The following is a 22,529-nucleotide window of genomic DNA, read 5'->3' as shown; positions in this document are numbered from 1 at the left end:
CTGTAGAAGTCCATCTGTACAAGGAAACTGCTAGTAAAAGGCTTTGGCATTACCATGAAAAAGCGCTGCTGGACACTGCTGTTCACTCATCAGTTCCTCATTCACACAGAGAAAGCACTCAGTGCCTGTCAAGTGCTCACAGATTCCAGCCTCATTTGTGCAACCAGCCTGTTTCTTCTTAGGCAAAACTGCCCTTGCCAGCTTGAAGTTATTGCCCTTGATTCTTGCTTATATGAAATGAATTTTGCTAAAATACTGAAGAAATGACTGCAGCAGCACACTGTAAGTACATAGTTTGCTCCAAAAGTAATGTCTCCTATTTATTTCCATGAAAACTACAACAGATACGAAAAGCATACTAATGCTGTTTGATAGTGCAAATGGTCAGCTACAAAACACTATTTTTTAACACAGTCACCACCATTAGTCACGCATTTTCATCAGCAATGAACAAGAGCCTGCATACTGCACTTGTAAAAATCTGCACCAGAGGGACATGACCTCTGTTTCTCCTATAATAGCAACACTGCTAGGAAATCATTGCCCATGCAGTCTGTCTTTCATCAGCCTGAACAGATGAGAGCCAAAAGGCACCAAATCCAGAGTATACAATGTTTGCATGTGGCTGGACAGCCTGGCCAAGACAGGCAATGTGCTCCACAGCCTTCAGACTGATGTGGGGCTTGTTGTTTTGTTGCAAGAGAAAGGTTGTCTTCTCAATAGCCTGACTCTGGAAGTTTGAGCCTTCACCTTAGACAGTGTTGTAATGTAATGGTTGGAGCTGATTTGTCCAGGTTCCAGGAAATCCAGATGGACTACTCCTTTCCTGTCCCAAAAGAAAGTGTGTATCACTTTACCCACTAAAAGCTGTGCCTTGAACTTATTGTTTGATAATAGAATTCATGTGTCATCGCTCCATGGACTGCTGATTTGACTCTGGCTCCTAGTGGTGACACCACATCTCGTCACAGATAATGATGTGATTTAGGAAACTGTCACCTTCAGCCTCACACTGGTTCAACAGGTCCTGACAAACTTGCACATGGTGTTCTTTCTATTCCTATTTGAGGATTCATGGAACCTACCAGGAACAACCTTTGCAATATTCCAATATTGCCACCATCATTTCCAACACATTGAAGCTGGTACTCAGCTCTGCACGCATTTCCCTGGTCATAATCCTCTGATTCACACAGACGAGCTCATCAAGACTCTCTTCATTTCATGGTGTGACAGTTGTTCATGGCTGTTCAGAATGTGACTTGTTTTTCACATCACTGTGTTGCTGAAACACACTACCCACTGCCTCACTGTGCTCACATCCATCGTTTAGACTCCATAAATGTTTGGTAAGCATCAATGTCAATGGGCTCCTCCTAAGAGACCTCTGCCTAAAGTTCTCCCTTTTCATGACAATTATCAACAGCTTCCAACAGCAGCCTACCACCTGCAGAACTCCCACCAGCATGTTCAGTTGTTTTCTGAACAGCCTCTTGCATTTCCTCCCAAGTTTCATTGATAACAGTCCTTCCATCTTGTTGCCTTCTTCTACAAGTAGAAAGGTTTTATTATTATTATTATTATTATTATTTACATTAGCTATCCTTTGCTTCATTTCCTTCCAGAATCACCTGGTTAGAAAACTGTCAGAAAACTGAGACTTTAGAATCAGATCACTGCAAGCCTTCTTTTGAACACTCCTTCTGTCTCCTAAGTAAAGACTGTGTTGGGAAATCATTTTTACTCATTAAAAAAAAAAAAAAAAAGAGAGAGAAGAAAACAGAGGGAATTATGGGAGAAGACTCAGGCAAAGTAATGGGAATCACTGGTCAGTCCTTAAGTGGACAGGACATGAATTTACTTTGAAATATCTGGGGCACCAAGTGATCAGCTTTCTAGGTAACCCATTTTTCCTAATTTTTCAAGCAGCTATGAAAGATAGGGGCAGGGAGAGCAATCAGAACATTTTGTTTGTGGTCACATATTCCATTGTAAATCAAAACTTGAGAATTTAAAAAACATTATGGATCATTGCAGTTTAAGAGTGTTTAAATGACACCAGATTCTAATGCTAATATGTTAAAGTTCACTGAGGAACAGCTTTCTAAAATCTCATCCTAATTTTTCATTTGTGCCTGGTCTTGTTCATTCAGCATGGAATCCTTCCAGCAGTTGCTCTGCAGCCTTTTAATTCCAAAGAGTCCCTGTTTTTGTGGAAAAGATTCCCTATTGATTGTTGGGTCTAAATGCAACTCCTTGCAGCACGGCTTTAACTCCTCTCAGAGCTTTTCCTTCCTCTGAGAGGAGACATACAAGGAAAGGAAAAATCCTTCTCCCCTTAGAGGATTAAAAAACTCTTTAGTTGGTCTCAAAACAAGTTTCTATTCAGGATATTATGTGCAGTAGCTCATCACTACAGCATCCAAAAGAGACACTCATTGCTCTCTTCTCTCTTTCCACCTGTCTCCTCATAGAGTATTTTTCATCATGCACAAGGGACTGTCTGTTCCATTTATATTAAACAGTGTCGTTAAACTATGAATATTACAGGACCTAGATTTTATCTCCCCAAAGAGACATCTAAGATCAAATGTAGAACTTTGTTTTACTTTATTCCTGTTCTGAATTCTAATATTTTATTTCATCGCTAAAAAAAATCATTTTTGGATGAGGGTATAGCATTCAAGGAGTAATACACTAGAAGAGCTTGTACTTCCAGTTCTCATCATTTTGATAACTGCTAATCCTCATTGATTTTTCTTCTTCCATGTCACTGATTTCAGCATTCAAATTCAGGTAAGCATCTGTTTCAGTGAAATCAGAATGCCTTGTTCTGTACAATTTCTCTAAAACGAGCTCTTTAAACCATTTTCTAGTGTACTCTTATTTTTCTTCCTGGTTCTTTTCAGAAAGAGCAACACTGTATTCCAGGGGCTGCGTTACCTTTGGTTATTTTACAAATGTTAGCAAAATATTCCCCGGCAGTTTTTATTTCCTTTAAATGAAATGAAATGTGCTACTTTCAAAAAACATTAGAAGAATATATATAGAAGTGAACTAAAGAAGTTATATAGTCCAACGTACGCTCCTAAGGGAGGACCTAGTCAAAGCACATTCTCCAGAGATAATTTTCTAATTTGTTCATAAAATAACTGAACAACTTCCCCAGACTAAATATTCATCAGTTCTCTTATGCCAGGTCCTACAAAATTATCTCTACTGTCTAAAACAATATTTTTTTTTTCTGCTACTTTGTGCTTCCTATTCAATCCACCATGCACCATTCTCTTCTACTTTATATCTGAAGATGCTCCCCTGGCAGCTCGCTGGTCTTTGGGCTAAATAATTTCAGTTTTTTCAAATCTTCTTGCAATTTGCATTTTTCCAGACCTCTGAAGAGTTCTGCTGCCCTTGTCTGCAGTTTCCAATTGAATTGCACCCGTCTCTACGTGTAATAATCAAAACTTCACCAAGTCTTCAAAGTGAGGTTTTAGCAACACTGGAAAGAGCAGAATTGGCTTCATTTCTTTCAGGCTATATGTCTTTTATATTTCCTAGCAAGAAGTTTGCCTTCTTTTGCAACAGCACGACACTGACTCATGTTCAGCTTGTGATCTGTCACAACACTTTCTTTTTCTGCAGTTCTTTTCTGCAGTTGCAGCATAGTCACTTGCTTCTCTCTTGTGCTTATACAGTTGGTTAATGCTGCCCTGGTGCAGCACCTTGCTGCTATCCCTACCAAATTTCATCCCATTCTTTTTCTAAGTACTTCTCCCAGCTTACTGGAATAATTTTGAATTCTGATCTTTTCCTCCAGGGCATGTCAGGTGTCACAGTTTCTTGTCTTAGCTAAATGGCATTTGCTTATTCTTTTTATTCATGTCCAGGCCAACTAAGAAAACACGGAAGAAAAGCAGATCCAGAACACACTGACACAGCTATCATATCTGTTTTAAGCAGCCCGTGGCCCGACTGAAGGATTGACACAGACTAAAAGCAAACAGTATGAGCTCTGAATCTTTGAATATTACTTAAGGAATATTTTCCTGTTCAGAAAATAATGTTTACCCTATTTATAGCCTTCACCTGCTACCCTCTGAACCCCACTGAAGGAAATATTGAAATTAATGATCCAGAACCTCAAATTCAACTTAAAATTAAATCTCTCATCCATGCCACAAAAAATGTTCTCATGTGTAAAAGAAATGAAAACAAAAATAAAAGACAACTCTGTTAGAATCTGCTGGAAAGAATGAATGGGAAAGATGTAGCCAGTTCTCTTCACCGATTTAAGGATGTATTCAAAATGTCGTAATTTACTGCATTTACTTTGAGTTAAACTAGCAGTTCACAAGGGAAGGGATGCATTGAGGCATTTAGAAGATTTTCATCAGCTAAATATTTTCTTTGCACCTGCCCTTAACCAAAGCACTGCAGGTGCTTCTTCAGAGCTCAAACACCAGTCACAACTCATGAACAGGCACATGATAGATCATAAACCTTAGTTACATGGGCATAAAGAGGACCTGGTTTTCCTCCTGACAACAGTGGCTCAAATCTCTCAACTGGTTCCGGCTCTCATTTCAGTATCTGCTTCCATAGGTTCCCCAGATTCTTGTACCCAGTATAACAGTTTTCCTGACAATGTTGCTGAATCTCTGACAACAAAAAATATACATGAAATGGATTAACCAGCTGAAGGGTGAAGAAGAAGAAACAGGACTTTATGAATCTGCACTGTTTGCCAATGGAGCTCTAGTAATCAATTATTAGCCTCAGGAGTGGCCACTTACCGCTCTAATCTGTGATCAGCTCCTGATTCTGACTGGGCTACCTCTGCTGGAAACCTCAGACCTTTGATTAGAGGCAGCAGGAATTCCTCCTTTGTTCTCCAACCTGTCTGGTGAAGGATGTATGCTTCTAGACAGAGGCTTTACCAAAACAAGAAATCACTCAGGGGGATAAAGGTGATTGAAAGAGAGACAGCAGCACAGCATTTGCAGATTACTGACTTGTCTCATTTGAACATCGGGAAAATTCCATTTCTTGGCAAAGGTAAAGATTTAGGAAAGCTGAAAGGAAAATTTAAGTCCTCATTTATCTGTGCTTGGATATCCTGGGCAATGGGAACTATCAAATCAGAAAGAAAGAGCTAAAGCTTTTCAGCTCTGCTGAGTGAAACCTGGATTGAATCAGGCAGATTCTTTTAGTAAAGCATGACGAACTATCAGATACCAAGCCTTAATGTCTTCCAAGGCAGTATAAAGATGCAATGCTACAAACTAGTCAATAAGATGTAATTCTAATGCAAGTTGAACTTCATTCTCTTTAACTACGCATCTTTGAGTAAAATGTACACTTCATGCTTTGGGCAGTGAAAAAGAATGGGTGAATGGAAGAGTTCTAGAGTAAAACCTACCAGATCCTAATATCTGACTTCAAATGCTGGTAACAGAGCCCCACACTTCAGCATTTTTAAGATTCTAACATTTTCAATCTAATCTCATTCTAATCTCATGCCTTAGAGTCAAAGTAGCAATGAAGGTTTCTCAGCTGAGAATATTCTCAGGGGTACTTCCCATCTTGGAAATGTATCATTGCTATCAGATTTGTTTATTTCAGTGCTCTCTGCCTATAATTAACCATAAGAATGTAAAATTTTAGCAGAATGACTAAAAATCACTGCATGTTCACTCTTGTATTAGCACTAGCCTCTTTTGGTCTTCACATTCTTGGGTGCTATGCACGCAAAGTTACCTCAGCTCTTTACAGCTCTGGCATACAGCGTTTCTCTTTGTGTCTGTGTCCAACCAGGCTACTGTCTGGTATACAAATGAGAATTCTGAGAACCAGAAATCTACAATTGGCCTCGCTGCTATTTGAAAATTTGTCTACTATTGAAAGAGAGAATATAAGCACTGCTTGATTGCGGGTCACAGCTATATTTCAACAAGTAAGGCCACTTGCCTCTGTGGGTCAATCTAGCCTCCTGTACTTAGAAAATATGAATGGTTCTCCATTTATCAATGAGTATTATCTGGAGAACATGGCAAAATGAACAGATGATCACATTAGTAAAACATGAATAACTACAAATGAGATTCCACGTTTTGTCGCCAAATCTCTGTTTCCAATGTATTTAATTTCTGAACCTGTTTCTTCATCAACAAAATAGCAAATGTCAACCATATGGACAACTTATCTGATTTAAACCAATGCCATGCTGAAGCCACAGGTTCTCCCTTAAGGAGACCAAAAGTACTTTTGTGGCATTAACTCTTTGAGACAAAATACAAAACATATTTTCAGATCCTTGTCCAATAGCCATTCAAGTACTCTGGCTTCAGCTTTATTGCAGCTTTCTAGAGGTGAACAGAGGGAATGCAGAGGGTAATGCGCCCTACTGGGAATCCTCACTCTTCCCTGACATACATTTTACTGCTATAAATTAACCCTTAAGAATGGCTACATGAGCAAACAGCTGCTGTGTGCTTAGATCAGATCACAGACTCAATGGCAAAGTATTTCAAAGTCTTGTTACACATCATCTCCCTGGAGAAGAGAAACTGCAGAAGGTTGCAATAGCATCAGAATGAATAATTGAAGCAAGGCTCATTCAGTATGTGCATAATGAAGGGTCACAATGCTGCCTCCCAGCCAGCTGGCAGAGCAGAAACTCACCGAATGCCTGGTAGATACATCATCTGGGGATGCTGACCCACTTCCCCAGGAGCTTTGTGGGAGTGGGTTGAGGAGATGACATTGGGATTGTCAAGTACACAGAGAACGACTGAGCTAAATTATTTGGTAAAGTACTGTATGTAACAGAATCAGCTCCATACGCCAGTTTTGGGAAAACCCATGGGACTTAGCTCCCCTAGGAAGCTAAAGCGTTATTTACCATCTGAGAAACTGCCCCTCGGGACATTTTTAAGGATTCCCTTCCCTGTGGCCGGCCTTCGGGAGGTTCTTCAACCTCGGCTCCAAGCGGGGCCACGATTTCACGCCCGTCCCCATAAACTCTACCCTTTTAATAATAGTGGAAATTAGAAAAACAAAAATAAAAAGAGGGAAAAGAGAAGGGACTAATTTAGGCATTCCCCGCTATTCCGTTGGCCGGTCCAGCCTCTCCGTGGGGACGGAAAGGGACCGCAGCCCACCCTAGCGTCCCTCCGCGCCCAGCTACCCCGTGGCTCAGACCCGGCAGTGCGTCCCGAGCGCCCGCCCTCGCGGGACGGACGGCCCCGCTGCCACCGCTCCGCGTGCCGGCGGCCCCCACAGGCTCCTCCGCGGAGCAGGCCCCCTCCCGTCGCCCCGTCCGGCCGAGGAGTCCCGGCCCCAGCCCCTTCCTCTCCAGCCGCAGCCCGGCTCCGTACCTGCGGCCGCTGGCGGCGGTGGGCGGCGCGGGGATGGGCGCGGGGCCGCGGTGCTGCCTGCACACTGACAGCTCGGGAGCCGCGGCGGCAGCGCGGGGGCCGGGGCGGGGAGGGGGCTCGGGCACCCGCGGCTCCGGCGCCGAATCAGTGGCGGGAGGAGGGCCCGGGGGCGGGCGGCAGAGGGGAGGGAACGGCGGCGGCGGGGCGAGGGGTGCGGAGCCGCTGTCACCGCGGTGGCGGATCGGCTTCGGGAGGCGGCGCAGCCCGCGGGCCCGGGGCGGGGAAGGAGGGAGAGCGCGGCGCCAACGGGCGGCGGGGCGGCGCGGCGCCATGAGGGGCGGGCAGGGGTCCCGCTGCCCTGCTCGGAGGACAGGCGCCGGGGAGCGGGCCAGGCGAGTGTGCTGGCCGCGAGCCTCGGCGGGTGAGCGAGAAGCACCGTGCTCGGGTGGGCGTCTGGCGGAGAGCTGACGGAACGGTACGGCTGGGGGAAGAGAGCGGCTTTTGGTGAGATCGTGCTCTTGTCCGATCTACTCTGAAGATTTGTGGATCCAAACAGATCCACAATGGAGCGGCTGCATTATTTGGTTCAACAAAAGCTCTTATCTATCCCTAGAAAGCTCGCCTTGCTTAGGTCATCACATAACAGTGAGACTGCTGCTCGTTCCTTTGGAGGTCTGTATTGATTTTTGCTGACGGCAAAATAGCAGGCTTTGCACACTGCTGCTTTACCCTGAAGAGCAAATTTGGGGATTTGTAAAGCACGTTTACCGTTAGCCCAGTAAAACCATCTTATGTTGACTTTCAGGAAGAACATGTGAAGATGCGAATGGTTAAAAAAAGTTCCAGCTTTTCAATACCAGGGTTCTTTCTCTCTGCTGTACCTTGTATTTGGAGAGAGATAGATGTCAATGTACACAGTCCCGAGGGAGCTGGTGTTGCTACAGCCTTTGTTGCTCTAGAGCTGCTTTCACCAGTTGTAGCACGAGAACCTTTCTCCCAGTACCTGTTTCCACCCCACTCCTTCCTTCCCTTGGTGTCACAGCTCACCTGCACCATGGTACCAGGAACAAGGCCGATCCCCACCATTCACAGTGGCAGAATGGAAACAAACAAACAACAAGGGAGTGGCTTTCCTCAGATAAAGAGGACTGGCAGGTGAGATGAGCGGAATGTCATTTCATGCTATTTATGGTGTCTTTTCCCCAATAACAGATCTAAAGCAGTGTGCACAACGTTACATGCATGCCACTGTGCCTGTCCTCCCCAGCCATTTATGCACCAGTGGCTGCTTCTTCCTCTCTGTTACATCCTTATCTTTCTTCCCTACACAGCAAAGCAAAGGGGAAGATGAAAAGCGGGATGAGGGATGGGAGTTACAGACTAATCCTCATGTGGTTCTGCTAGCAGCTGACAGCTGAACAAAGTATCCTGCACGGGCTCACATCCAGCTGGTACTGCTGGCTAAACATATTTTGTGCTCTCTTAACAGCTTCTTTACACGTTTCACAGGGCAGATTACTCAACATCTAATTTACTGCTCCTGGAAGAATGAATGGACCACTGACTTGCAGGAGATGAAAATGCTCATCTTGAACACAGCCCAGACAAATGCATTCCTTTAATCATCTAGCAATGATAGCCATGATGAGTAATTTATCAACGGTATGATAGTAATGTTTTTCTAAATGTATATGTTGCCATTGCGGTCAAAATGATTGAATACCAAGATACTACAGTATTATAAGTTAGCCACATACTTAGCACTGTCCTGTGCAATCCATGGTTTTACCTTCTGCTCTGCTTCTGTTGGCTGTGCTTCTGCCTCCAGCAGTTTTTTCTTCTCATTAGGGCAATACTGCTTCATGCCTTCTCTGCTTCAGCTGAGGGGAGGAAGAGGGCTGAGAAACGGGCTGTGTTCCACTCAGAGCAACCAGGGGATTTCCTCCTTTTCCTTGGAAAAGTGTTGAAACAGAGCTGAGCTGCCTTAACTGTGGATCCCTAGGAAGGAGGCAGAAGAAGGTTTAGGTAGGCAAAAATGGAGAAGGGAAGAAGGAAATGTGCTAGATCTTTCAGTGACATCTCTGGCTTCACTGCAGATGGAAGTCCTCCCATTGGGGATATATCTCTTGAAGCCCCATGGGAGTATTGTGATGCCTTTTTGTTTGTGTGTTAGTGTTGTGAAAATTCTTATGGTATTACTAAATGACAATCTTAGAAGTGCTTTTCCAGTTTAGCTCTCTTCATCTTCTATAATCCTAAGTCAAGGCTGCTTCCCATTGTCTTTCTTTTCTCTTTTTGTTAGTGTTTATTGCTGCCTTTCTGTTGAGATATCAGGTATAGATTGTGTGACAATCTGTTAGCAGAACCCAGGTGTTCTGCTGCTAAGTAATCTTGACATGGTCTTAGCTGGAGTTCAGGCTTTCTGGTCCTGATGTATATGTACTCCTTATAATCATTTTTATTGCTGTTGATAGCACCCTCAGTAATCATTATGTGCCATATTTTTAATTTCTGAACTATATTGTTACTTCTGGTGTCTTCATATGCAGAGGCATTTCCTTCATGCTTCATTCACTATTAATGTTAGCATTCTGTTCTCTACAGAAGCAACCTTGCTCTGTTGTAAATAAAAATGGATACTTAATTTTCTAAAGTATTGGAAAGACAATTGACTTGTGAATTTTTGGTGTGTGATACATATGCCCAACTTGTAAAATTCTGTCTGTTTGAAAAGTAACTTGATACGAAGTTCAACTAAGAAAACAGTAAATTAAGGAGGAATAACTTGAAGAATTAATCTTGAAATTTCCAAATTGAGTTTACAGCCACTAATAATACAACTTTCATGATGAGAAACACCAGAGTCAGTTATGATTCAAACAAACCTAAAGATTAAAAAAAAAATCCTGAGAACATGTAAAGACTCACTAATAGGTAAACTAACCTACAGGGGATGATTCTGAGGATAAGAGAAATAAACCTACATGGTCAGTTTTTTGACGTTGCAACAGTTAACAATGATAACCCTTAAAGTTCTTTATTAGACTGCTGGTGGAGTGTATATTTATTACTGACCTGGAAATTGCATGATCAGCAGATAGTATCACTTAATGTACACTGAAGTCTCTCAACAGCAAATAAAAGATACAGTGATTATAGCAGGTAAATAGATAACAGGATTTTTTGAGAGCCCACCTGCAAATCCTGTTCTTGGAAATTATGGTATTAGATGAGCCTTTGCTTGGCTTATATCTTTTCATAGTCTGGAACTTGGTGATTCTGAGAGGTCTACTTGAAGGATATCAGCGTATTTTTTACTTTAGAAGAATGTAAAACTTGTGTCTTGGACTCACCGATCACATCAGATGTCTGGAGTCTGTACTCTAAGGGCAGAAAGTTAAGAGGAGAGAGATTCTGGGTATATCATTTTGTTGAAATTTGGAGTAGGTCCACCTAGGAAGGCAGGTCAGAAGAAAGTATGATTCCTTTTGCAAAAAAGTTGTTCTCTGCCATATGCACAAATGATGAGGGAACAGCAATTGTGACCAGTACTGGATATTCTGTGTTCCCTTTTCATCAACTGAAAGAGGTGCACCTGGTACAAGCCAGCAGAAATGCAGTGTGAAATATGCTCTTGGGATTGAAGTGTGACTGTGGATATGGTAGGAGCAAATTAATATTCTTTAAACGACAAGATTCAGAAACCATTGGCAAGGATCATCAGAAAAAGGCTCAACAGTCAGAAAACACAAAAAAGCAGAAACCCTTGTAGCAGACTGGCAACTTAAAACAAAAGGGGAAAAGATAAACAGAAAATGCTCAATTTATGAAATGGTGTTAGACACTCAGCAAGTCACCTGCTGAGGAACTTGTCTGGCAAAGTGGAACAGAAAATTTTAGGAGGTACCTGACAGGAGTTCTTGGAAAAAGGTGAGCAATAGCTGCTGGTGACTCCATGACAAAAAGGGCAGATAAAGCCAACAGCACAGTGATAACAGGGCAGCATGCTGCAATTTTACTGCACTTGACAGACATGAATGCTCATCTTATTCACTAGAAAAGCGTCCAGAAGGATGTAACATTGACAACAGAAGAGGAAGATAGAAAAAATATTGTTTGAACTCAGTGTATGGCACACATAAGCTGTCAAAAGAATTTAAAGAGAAGAAACATTTTGCTTGTTCATCTTCTAATGCTAAAGTCTGAGGAACCCGGATAAAAAATGACAGTTTTCCACTTTAAAAAGAAATGTGATATGACTGGCAAGACTGAAGTGTCAGGACAATTCTCATGACTGGAATACTGAAGGCTCACATAACCTAAGTAGGAAAGAAGGTTATAATTTCAAGAAACTTAAAATTCTACCAATCATTTCTCTATGACCAAAGGGGAAGAAAATGTCAGAAATTCTCCTGAAGAAAAACTAAGCATCTTCCCTTATATTTGAAGTAGTTAACAGACATCAGAGAAATGTACGGCTCTGAATTCCACTGGGACACCTGCAGACGCATACACAGGCCTTGGGTTAATGGATTTCACAGTCAAATCTATCTAACTCAGCTAGAAAGCAACCAACCAACCAACCAATTGCTTTAAAACAGTTTCCCTAAGAACTAAATCCTATCTGAAAACTGAAAAAGAAAACAACACCTTATATTTTCTTGTCTCTTTTTCCTTAGTCTTTGTCTCTTTTCCTTGCAACCATTCTGGAAGATTTAACTCTTTCAGATTTAATCCTAGGATACAAGTTTAAAACTTAATCAAGTCTGGAATGCTTATACTCTATAATAAAGCTCCAGTTTCAATTTCTAAAGATGAGAATTATTAGCATATACAGGCAGGAAAGATTAACAATACCACTGTTCTTGTATCCATGCAAAAGTCCAAACAAAATTCCACAATTAGTGAATGATAACTACATAAGCAGAGATGCAATTACTTCCTTAATGCACAAATTATTAATTAAAACTGTATCCAGTGATAAATAAATTCAGATTTTTTTTTTCAGTGTTACTAAAATTTGCCTGAAGTTAAGAACACATAGAGCTTTCTACAAAATAATCTTCCCTGTCCAAATGAAAATAATATAGTTTTGTATCTTATGCACACTATGGAACCATATTTAAGCCATCCTGTGCTCAGTGCATACCTATTTAGGTGCACTTATGATTTTGCTACAAGTTTCTTGAATTAACTTCTGAATTTCTTGGGCATTTTCCCACAATAACTAAAATTACGTTTCAAGTCTGTTTACCTGAAAATATGAGCATTAAGCTCTTCATACTCACTCAAAGGTTAAAACTGGAATAGAAAATGACTCAAAAACACTGAAAGAAATCTTTGCAGGATTGGTCAACCTTTCAGTTACTCAGTTTTTCATTATTTTTATTTGACAATCTGCATATTGTCAGAAATCTCCTCCTATTGCTCACAGCTATGTGGGTTTAAGATTTGTTTGTTCACATTTTAAAATCCTTTTCAAATTAACAATTTTTTCTTACTATCAACTCTCCCTTTAGCATGCTTAGGATTCAGAATTTTTCCTTATAAGCTGAAATAATAAAACAAACATCCTGCAAAGCTGTCTTTCCTGATAACGATGCACCTGGGAAATTCTGAACCTCTGCAAATATTGCTGAACAAAGATAAGCAGTGCCGCTCTAAGAAGTAACCTCTAACTCTTGACAATTTATTGGACCTCAAATGTTTCATATTGAGTATTTAAGCTGTTACATGATGACTTGCATTAGGAGAAAGATTTGTCTGAAAAATAGTCAAAGGTAAAAAAGAAGGTGATTCATCATCTGGAAAAGTTCCCTGCTTCTGCTCATTGTGCAGTTGTCCCAGCATGTGTCAGAAATTGGGCATGGTCAAGGACAGCCGGAGGCAGAACTGTCATTAGAAGAAATGTTTGTCAGCTGACAGCCTCAAACACACACAGCCTCCCACAGATATCATTTTAGGCTTAAATAAGCCTTCTGGATATGCTTAGGTAGCAGTTTCCAGTAATTTTTCATGGCTGCAAAACTCCTCTAAATCTGAAATCCCAAGCCAAATGATCAGCATCATACACACTACAGCTTTTCAGGATAGCTCTTTTCACTTCCAGAGTTCTCAATTTAGCACTTCACTGTTTCTATGGAAATAACCTACTAGTTTGCAAGTGTATTAAGTCACATTATTTTGGATGAATAATGACACAACAGAATTGTCTGCAATAAATTACCCTTCTATACTACCCTGCCCACTCAACAGAACACAGCTACAAAGTCTCATTTCTGGAGCAATTATTTCTTTACTATATATTTTCATTTTACATATATATATTTACTACATTTGCTGTGAAATAGCAGACTCTTCCTTCCTTTCTCTGTTAAAGTTGTTTTTGATTGAACCTCGTACCACCATAACAAAGTCCAAGCCACTCGATACATGTATGTTCCTGAAAAGGACGAGTCATCAGACAGCAGCAGCATCCTCAACTGCATTACTTTATGGACATTACAGACCCAGCAATAAAAGGTGAGTATAATTGCTATCACCAGAGAAATTTAGGAGTGTATGGGTACAGCACTTTGAAGACTTGTTTTCCACTTTACCCAGAGGAGTTCCTTAAAAACTCGTCCCATTCAGTGAAATCTTTGGTGAAAATCCAATTTGTGATACAAATGAAATAAAGACAGTTTATCTCTGATTCTGTTTCTGTATTTTCTGATTAGCTTTTGACTCACTTGGCAATTGCAACATGGGGCTGCAAGTGTTTTCCAGATATACCAGGGAAACCTTTGTGAAAGCCTGAAATACTATAGAAGATTACCTGTAATGTACTCTATGCACACGTTTCTTGGTGCCATGCATATTACTAAAGATTAGGTCCCACAGAAATGTACTGACTAATGAAAAACTGAAAACTGAAACTCTGAAATTGTGAAATTAAACTGCAGTAAGAATTTTAGTTCAGCTCCCTTTGGTTCTACTTTCTGCTGTTAACCTGGTTTTCTGTTTGGTCTTCTTTCCCTATGCCCCTGTCGTCCCAGCAAGAATGCCCTCAAGTTACAGTGGTGCTAACTTCACGTGCTTTTATCTTTATTTTTATTTGAAAATTCACATACACATAACACTCGTTGAAAATGTGTACTTTTTTTTTCCAACCTCAAGACTTTGCAATACATTGCTTCAGTGAAACTGAAAAACAGCCTCAGTAAAATGGTTCTATGCACCCTGACAAAACACTGAAGAAAAACCAACAGTCTTTCTTCAAAATCATCTTCACAGAGTATGACTGTGTTAAAAATGCACCTACAGTTGTAAGTACACTGAGCTAATAGACACATGCCATATAACTGCTGGAGATTATCATCAGCTGGAATCAGCTGGTACTGTGAATTTGTATCGCATTGCTTTTTGTAAGCGTTACATCATGGAACTGCATACATTGCTTGGCCATACTGAGGAATGTCCTGCAAACTTTGAAAAAAGAACGAGATCAAAGAAGTTCCATGTTGCCAAATTCTTCTCACATGTTGCAGGAAACTGCCTCTTTACTGCATCTGCTACAGCTCAGTGTTTTTCCCATCTGCACCTTTGCCATGAAAAAACAAACAGCATATTGCTCAAAGACATTTCCTGCATCTGGGAACCACCTCCTCTCTCATTCTTGAGACTTAGGCGCTATAAAAGATGGCTCCAAGTCAGTTTTATCACTCAAAAAGAAGCTTTCCTTCCAAAATATAATTCTTGTTAGTTTTATGAACTGCTCCTATGCCCCTATTTTTTCATGTTTTTCCATTAACTAACACTGCCAGTTTTCCTATACAATGGCTACCAGCACTAAGTTCTACTTACTTAATTCAAGAGGCAAAAAAGAGTACTTTTGTCTTTTTTATGTGCCAGTTCCTTTGTCCTCAAACAAAGGGCTTCAGAATTTGAATCAAAACACTTTCCTGATTTTCAGATCTCTAATTGAAAGCATAGGATGAACTTAACACACATTCCATTCATTATAATTTATGAAAAACTTTCTTTTCTTGTTGCTCATTGAAGCAAAAATACTGAAGTACAAACTGTATTCCATTTTCTTCCAAATATCCTGCCTAACTGGACAGAAGCTGTCATCATGACCTACTTTCCTTGCAATTCTGCCCCTGCCCCTTCCCCTTGCCCACAAAAGGAGAACAGTGTTTTAAATTTTATTCTCTGTAGGAAAAGGAAGCTGATCAGACTGCTCCTATTTGGCAGTTTCTAATACTGTTGGAAATTATATTTTACTTGTATTAGGCTGCTTAGAACATTCACAATTCTAAAAATCTAGCCCTTCATATTTTAATGTTTCTTTCCTTACCCAGTATGCTCCAACCCACTGAAATCTCACATGTGAATCATGCAGTCTCAGATTGTTAGCTATACAATTTTCTATGTAATTTATTGTGGAGTTCACATACAAAGAAGTGGTAGAAATTATAGTGTGCGTACTTTCAGTGTGCACACCTTGCTACGACAAAGAACTCAGTATTCCTTCAGCATCTAAATGCTTAACAATACATGCCCTGGGCATTTACTGCATGAGTTTTTCTCAACAAAAATTCAGTTTCTCTTAAAGAAATCAGTAATACCTTGAGAGAAATGTCTTTTCCATTACGGCCATTCTAGATGATGCCTCATGAATGTCTGTGCCACTGTTAATCTTCCAGAAATTTATTTAATTTACCACTATTTATCTTCTTTGATTGTATCTTTACTGTATATAAAGGCATTCCACACCCAAATCCATGCTTCTATGACTTAAAAACCATTTTGAGGTGAATCAGTTATATTAAACTAAAAAATATCAACCTCAATGTATACACTGAAACTCAAAGGCACAACCAAGCAAATTAGTCCAGCTAAAGCTGACTTAAACGTTTCTTCCTGATTACCAACATAATGGAAACCCAGCTTTCCCTAAAATAACCCAAACTATTGTTTCAAATTACTTAAACACAATGGCCCATAAAGCTCAGCTTCCTAACCCAAATGTCTACAGTGAATTAAAAACAGCCTCACAGTAGCAATGAAATGCCTCCCGTGCTTACTCATCACAGCAAGCAAAGCCATTCCTGACAAATTCTATCAAGTTAAGCTACAGCGACCAACAGCTTCTTTCTCATCACCCAGCTGTACTGGCGTGTTAAAATTCCTGTCAATTACACAAAAAGTCTGCCCCTCTCCAGGGCGCATCAAAGTTCAAGATAAAACAAAACTGATCCAGTTCTTCAGTACTTCTTTCTCCTGTTCAATGGCTCTTTTGCCTGCCAGTGCTGAAAGCAATCTCTCTCTAAAGTCTATGTTTTCTCAATCATTGCCCTTCCTTTTAAATTTCTATGAAATTTTCGCTTTTTATTCCTTCACAGAAACAATTACTGTGCAGAACAAGTCAGGTAATTCTGCTTTGCCCTCCAGATCTCAAATATAACAGGACTCTGTGGAAAAAAGCAGATATTTTTAATTGGACTGCTGATTTGGCCATTTTCCATGTTAGAACCTTACCTGGATAGTTAGAGATGAATCAGTACCTACACATACGTATTATTATTTTGTACTCAAATGATTTCTCTCTAACACTTTAATACAGTGTCTTCTGATACTGTATGAAGCTTACATCCAAAGGGGCACACATCACAAAACCAGGTCTGAGGCAGACCACTGGCCAGGCAGGTGGTTCCAATCCAAGGGATAGGATGTACTGTTGGCTGTAGTGCTGTGCTTTCTCTTTCTGTCTCTTTTCTTTCTCTCTGTCACTATCTCTTTCTCCTTGAACATGGTGACAAATGCATATTTGTTGCTGATTTGTGCAAGGGAAATAGTAAAAGATGACTGCTTTGTATTCTTTATTCTAACAATTTGCCCATTCTTTCTTTCTTTGCTTGAATGACCACACAACAACCAGTCATGCACATCTGCCTGTATGCCTTGCACAATTAGATATGCTTCTGCTGAAGTGTTTCTTCCTGGTTTACTCATACGTTCTGGAATTTTTTGCCCAGGTGTTAGATTAAGGCACATAAGCTCTAACACCTACACCTTGAATCATGCATTTTCTAAACCAGCTTCATGCCCTAGCTGCTGGTTGGGTGGCCTATTCTTAGATCTCATCTGTGCTGCCAACTCTTGCAATGCAATTACCCGTAATGGTTTTTGCCTGTCTTTGAGCCTGTTGAAGAGTGACTTGAGAAGCTTGAACTTTCTCATACAACTAATCCTTCTTGGGTGAAAAGGTGTAAGAAAAGCCAAATGGTCTAGTTAGCTTCAGCATCGCAGTCTAGCAAGGACAGACATCAGATCTGCTTGCTGCGAGAAACAAGAAAGTTCTTTCTCCATCTTCTCAGGTGCTCATACTCTTTCCAAGGGACTAAAGTTAAAAAAAAAAAAAAGAAAAAAAAAAAAAGAAAGAAAGATCAAAGAGTGGTAGCTCAGTTCCCTCTTTCTTTCTTCCTTAGAAGATTTGGTTCTCTTGCCTTGTGTCCTTCTGGTGGTGAGTCTATTAAGCAAGCAGGTAAGAGCTATGACAGGATCCAACAGCTGGAAGGACCACAAGTGCTAGTTTGCCTGCTCAGGAAGAATATTAACTAGCTATCTAGCCTCTGGAAGAGTCTGGTAGGAATTCCACCACTTCAGAGGATGAGGTTGAGACTGAAGCAGGCAGAAAGATCTCAAGTTATTAATGCCTTCATCTTGGCAAACGTTTTTTATTATCTGCTTTTTCTTCAGTAGCAAAATGTAAATAGTGTCTGTAAATGCCATACAGACACACTCTCTCTGAAAAATCTTGGGCTCTGATATGTATGATTGGGAGCATGCTCATTCTGCAAGTAATTTCAGGATCATGAAGAAAGCTTCATGTGAAATTAGCAGCAAGTCTCTCAGTGTAAGAAAATCAGAATCAATTGCAAAGGAAAATTATAATGCTTCTTTCTGAAGTCTATAATTAAGGTACGCTTATGCTAGGGAAAGAGATTAGAACAGCTGAGTATCCTGGAAGATTCGTGGAAACTCATTTCACCTTTTTGCTTTTGTCCTTTTAGTGCAAGGATTTAGTTTCACATACTGCAGACAGGAAACAGGAAGAAATGTTGACATAGCAAAAAGCCTCATGCCATACATCACAAATCATGAGTGAATAGATGGCAAACATACCCAAGGGACTTCTGAAACTGGCCAAACTCATGTCAGACTGACTGGAGCATCAGAGAGTTATGGAAGATTGATACATAGGAACACAAAGGAAGTAACAAAACTGCAGCAAAAAACCAACACCTTCTGAAACTATAAATTGCACACGCTAGAAAATACTGGAATCAAAGAGAGCAATTTAGATGTGCCGATAATACGCATTTGAGACACACAGCTTTCCTTAGACTAAACTTAAAGAATAGTTTCTAATGCATTAGCATCATCTACTGGACAGTGCAGGGAATACATTTTGGAAACTGGAATACTAAATACAACATATAGCAATATTGTATTTATTTAGCAAACACCCAGAACACGCTGAAGATTTCAAACACTTAAAAAAAAAACAAACACCAAAAACATATTATATTAGTTTGCTTTTTATGAATGTTGATGCATCTGTGGTAGAAAGTGTAGTAAAGACTGTAAAAGAGATTTCAACCTAAGAAATCCTAGTTTCTAGTAGTGGAAAATGCTATGTGATAGTTGTGGGCACAGGAGACATTTCTGAAAATATAATATGGGCATTTAATCGGAAATACAATGTTTACTTACAGGTATTTAATTACTTTAGATGTGGAACAATAGCAATATAATTAATGATTATTTGTAAACTCCTGCAATAATAACCAAAGGTCTTTGAGTACCTTTAAGAAGAAAACCTGAGGAAAACAATTTACAGTCAGAAAACAGCACTGCCAGCCACCAAAAAGGACAAAGGAGATCAGGTAGTGTCAGAAAATCACACGGCCCAGTGGGAACTAGAAGTCTTGAGACTCTTAGCTGTAATGGTTGCTCACAGTCATGCTGGGAACTTGATGAGAGCACCTGTCCTGCAGTGCCACCTGCCACTCCAGAGCACAGCAGAGCCTCTGCCCAGCTAAGTGGGCTGCAACAAGAGAGAGTGATGGCACTACAGAGGAGATGATGGAGCCCCAGTACTGCTGAATCTTGTGAGAGGAAATCTCATTCCTTGGGTTTTGCATCCATCAACTATCCTGAAAAAGACCTCCATGCTTTATGATGATTCAGAGGAGAAAAGCTTAATCTGAGCAATATAGGAATGTTATCACAGAAAAGATTAGGACATCTTTGTCTAATGTCCTCTGTGACAGAAGAATCATCATATTGTTGTATTTATACCATTAGTGCATTTAACATGCCCCATGTGGTGTAAAAAATGTACAGAGTACTTATTTGAAATACTTTACTTTCTTATCATAGGGAAAAAAAAATCAACAAACAAATCCAGAAATGCTGGAAAGGAAAACATCATCTTAGGTTTTTAGGAAAGGAAAACATCAAAGTCATAAACTTGCATTATGTAACACTGCACCACAGCCCCAGCTACTGATCAGCTGTGTCTAAATGCTTATGAATACACATAAACAGTCAGCTTTTTCTTGTATCTTGTAGCAGGAAGATTGACTGTGAAATTATATTATGCTTTGATAAAATGACCTTTCTGTATTTTTTTATCTTTAATTTTTTTTTTAGGATTTAGTTCTTATTTTGTATTGCTTATTTGCATTTACGTTTGCTGATATTTGCAGCTAGTACTAAAACCAGTAGGAGTTGTGAACGGTGGGTATCCAAGTTCAGGTCTTTTATTAAGCCTTCCAGAGAACCTCATTAGATTCTTCAGCCCTGACTGACTTAAAGAACTGCTTCTTTTCAGCATTTTTTCCACTCCTTCCAAAGTTTAGAGAGGCTTCACAGAGCCTCATTTCTTTTGAACTGTGTACATAAGAGTGTAACAGGCAGACATTTTGAGCCTAATTAGTGACAATACTGCAGTGAATTCAACAACAAAGAAGAAGAGTAAGGATGGTCAAAGAATAATAGCATGAGCCCTTTCTGATGATTGCTTGTGATTCTGTGCAGTTTCCTGGTTGCTTAACCAGTACTAAGATGCCACTGTTACACATAAAGAGGCAGAGGTGAATTACAAATGGGAGATAAAAGGAGCTATTTTTACTTCTTTCATGAGCCATCTATCATATATTAAAGCCAATGTAACACAGTGCTTGTACACTTCTGGAATACAATAACAGAAATTGGAGACAGTGGTAAAGTGAAGGGGATGATCAAGAGCACCAACACAGAGTAAAGGCACTTAGTTAACTTTTTAGTTCATGCAGTTGAGGAACCAAAGTAGAACCTGGCATAGCAGAGGAGGAAGAGATTAGCAGTCGAGAAAGCAAATAAAAATCAATAAAATATAATAATAATAATAATAAAATTTAAAAAAAATGAAGCAATCCACATTTTGAATGACTCTGAGTGTGTGTATCCCAGGAGACTCTAGTTGTGATGGAAGAAGAGGACCCAAACAACAAGGTATGGCATGTGGTCAAAGAATAGAAGGGCAGTTCTTTGAGATATATGAGGGAAAACAGAATAACAGCTTGCATGTCAGAGCCCTATAAAATGGCTAGGAGAGTGATAGAATTAGTGTGATTGAGAGTAGTAGAACATTAAATTCTTTATCAGCTCAGGCTATGAGCAAGCCACAGAGAGACCAAAGAGAGGACTGCACAGAGGGAGGGAGGTCAGGAGACGGGTTAGATTTTTGAATGTCTGGGCTCAAACAATGCCACAAAGAAAAGAGTGGTATGGAAAAGAATTATGCTGGAGAATAGCTGGAAAAGAAGGAAACTCCTAGGGTTTGGATTGTGAAATGGGCACAAATTAGAGAAAGAAATTAAGGGGAACAAAGGATGGAAGGATTCCTAGAAGCAAGGAACAAGCAGTGGTGTTAAAGGCTCAAGACAAGATGAAAGGGGAACAGAGACTCAAGATTTCTTTAGGAGACTTGATCAGTTGAAGCTAGTGCACAAAGACTTCCCTTAAGCACAAACTGACACCTCTCTATCTTTTCTGAGGGCAAGATCCAGATATTCTGTCCCTCCCTTTCTTTAGAAAGGCAATTTGCATGACAGAACAAAAAGAAAAATAGCTAAAAATATACTGTGAATCATGGAAAATTGCATCTACTAAATCTCAGTGTACTGCTATTGCCATAGTAACCCTCGTTGCTAGATTACTGCAAGCTGTTTCTTTGCTAAATTTTCCTGGAAGCTTTGCCAATTTTCAATTTGGTTTCAAAATGAAGTTTAATAAAAAATAAAGAATAACACTGAGAACCCACACTGCATCCTTCTATTTCTTCTTTGCAAATTCTCTCCCAGCCCTTTTATTCTTCTTTCTAAGAGAAATGTCCTTTAAGAAAGAGTTTTCAGAGGCATCTTTTGTCAAAGGTGCAAATGGACTTCTGGTGGGTTTTGCACAATCTGTTAGGATTCTGACTCAATATCCAATTCAGTGAAGTGTAATCCTCAGTTGGAAAAAGAGGTATTACTTACAGCTGCTTTTTTGGTTGTTTTTCTCATTCAATTTCATAGAAAAGTTCAGCTCATCAGTGGTACAGCATTGCATTTCATGAATAAAGAAAGTGAAAAATAGCATGAGAGGGAGCAAGAAAAAACACTCCACATCTTGGCCCTTCACTGTTTTCCAAAACTAACAGCTTCCAATCCTGATAGCAATCCCCAAACTAAGACTAGCTTAGTACAAACTAAAAAGAGACTTAGTGAATGGATTCATCTGCTTTTTTCTCATATTGCAGAGCTGCATTCATTTCATGGATGTGTGCTTCAAGGAACAGAACTTGAGATTCTGATAAAAGTAACTTTTCCTCTTTTACCTCGTGGAAATTTCAGGAAACTAACATATGTAATGTGTGGTGCCACAGTGATTATCTGACTAAAAGATCTTGTAAAAATTTGTTAGTTAAGCTCACTATAGCATTTGATACCTTGTTGATGACACACAATGAAACACACGCAACGCTATGCTTGCAGAGCAATAGTGTTGGCCTCTTCTGTCCAAAAGTGGAATCAGCTTCAACAGATTGGCATCCTTCTGGCAAAAGTGCACACTGAT

At 40.0% G+C, this 22,529-nt stretch overlaps 1 protein-coding gene across 17 annotated transcripts in view; it reads right to left on the bottom strand.

Annotated features, from left to right (window-relative positions):
* The window catches only part of C1QTNF4 (C1q and TNF related 4), a 126,623-nt gene that overhangs the window by 10,081 nt on the left and 94,013 nt on the right, over positions 1–22,529 (bottom strand). For 7 of the 17 annotated variants that reach the window (XM_042813867.1, XM_042813872.1, XM_042813876.1 and 4 more), the window contains 2 exons: positions 10,572–10,829; positions 9,166–9,374 (listed from right to left, as the gene is read on the bottom strand). The exons of 2 other annotated variants lie outside the window; for them this stretch is intronic. In XM_042813867.1, the coding sequence (XP_042669801.1) occupies positions 9,166–9,221 (56 nt within the window). In that variant the 5' untranslated portion in view covers positions 9,222–9,374; positions 10,572–10,829. Of the gene's footprint in view, positions 1–7,376; positions 7,396–9,133; positions 9,375–10,571; positions 10,830–22,529 lie in introns of those variants that run through there. 8 more of the 17 variants (XM_042813870.1, XM_042813875.1, XM_042813873.1 and 5 more) reach the window with 6 other exon arrangements.

Source organism: Centrocercus urophasianus, unplaced genomic scaffold, assembly GCF_019232065.1.
Source record: "Centrocercus urophasianus isolate 14NV4802_14NV808 unplaced genomic scaffold, USGS_Curo_1.0 seq_14, whole genome shotgun sequence".
In the NCBI taxonomy this organism is placed as follows: Eukaryota; Metazoa; Chordata; class Aves; order Galliformes; family Phasianidae; genus Centrocercus; species Centrocercus urophasianus.
The sequence above is the reverse complement of the archived record's forward strand: the minus strand, read 5'-3'. Positions and strand labels throughout refer to the sequence as shown.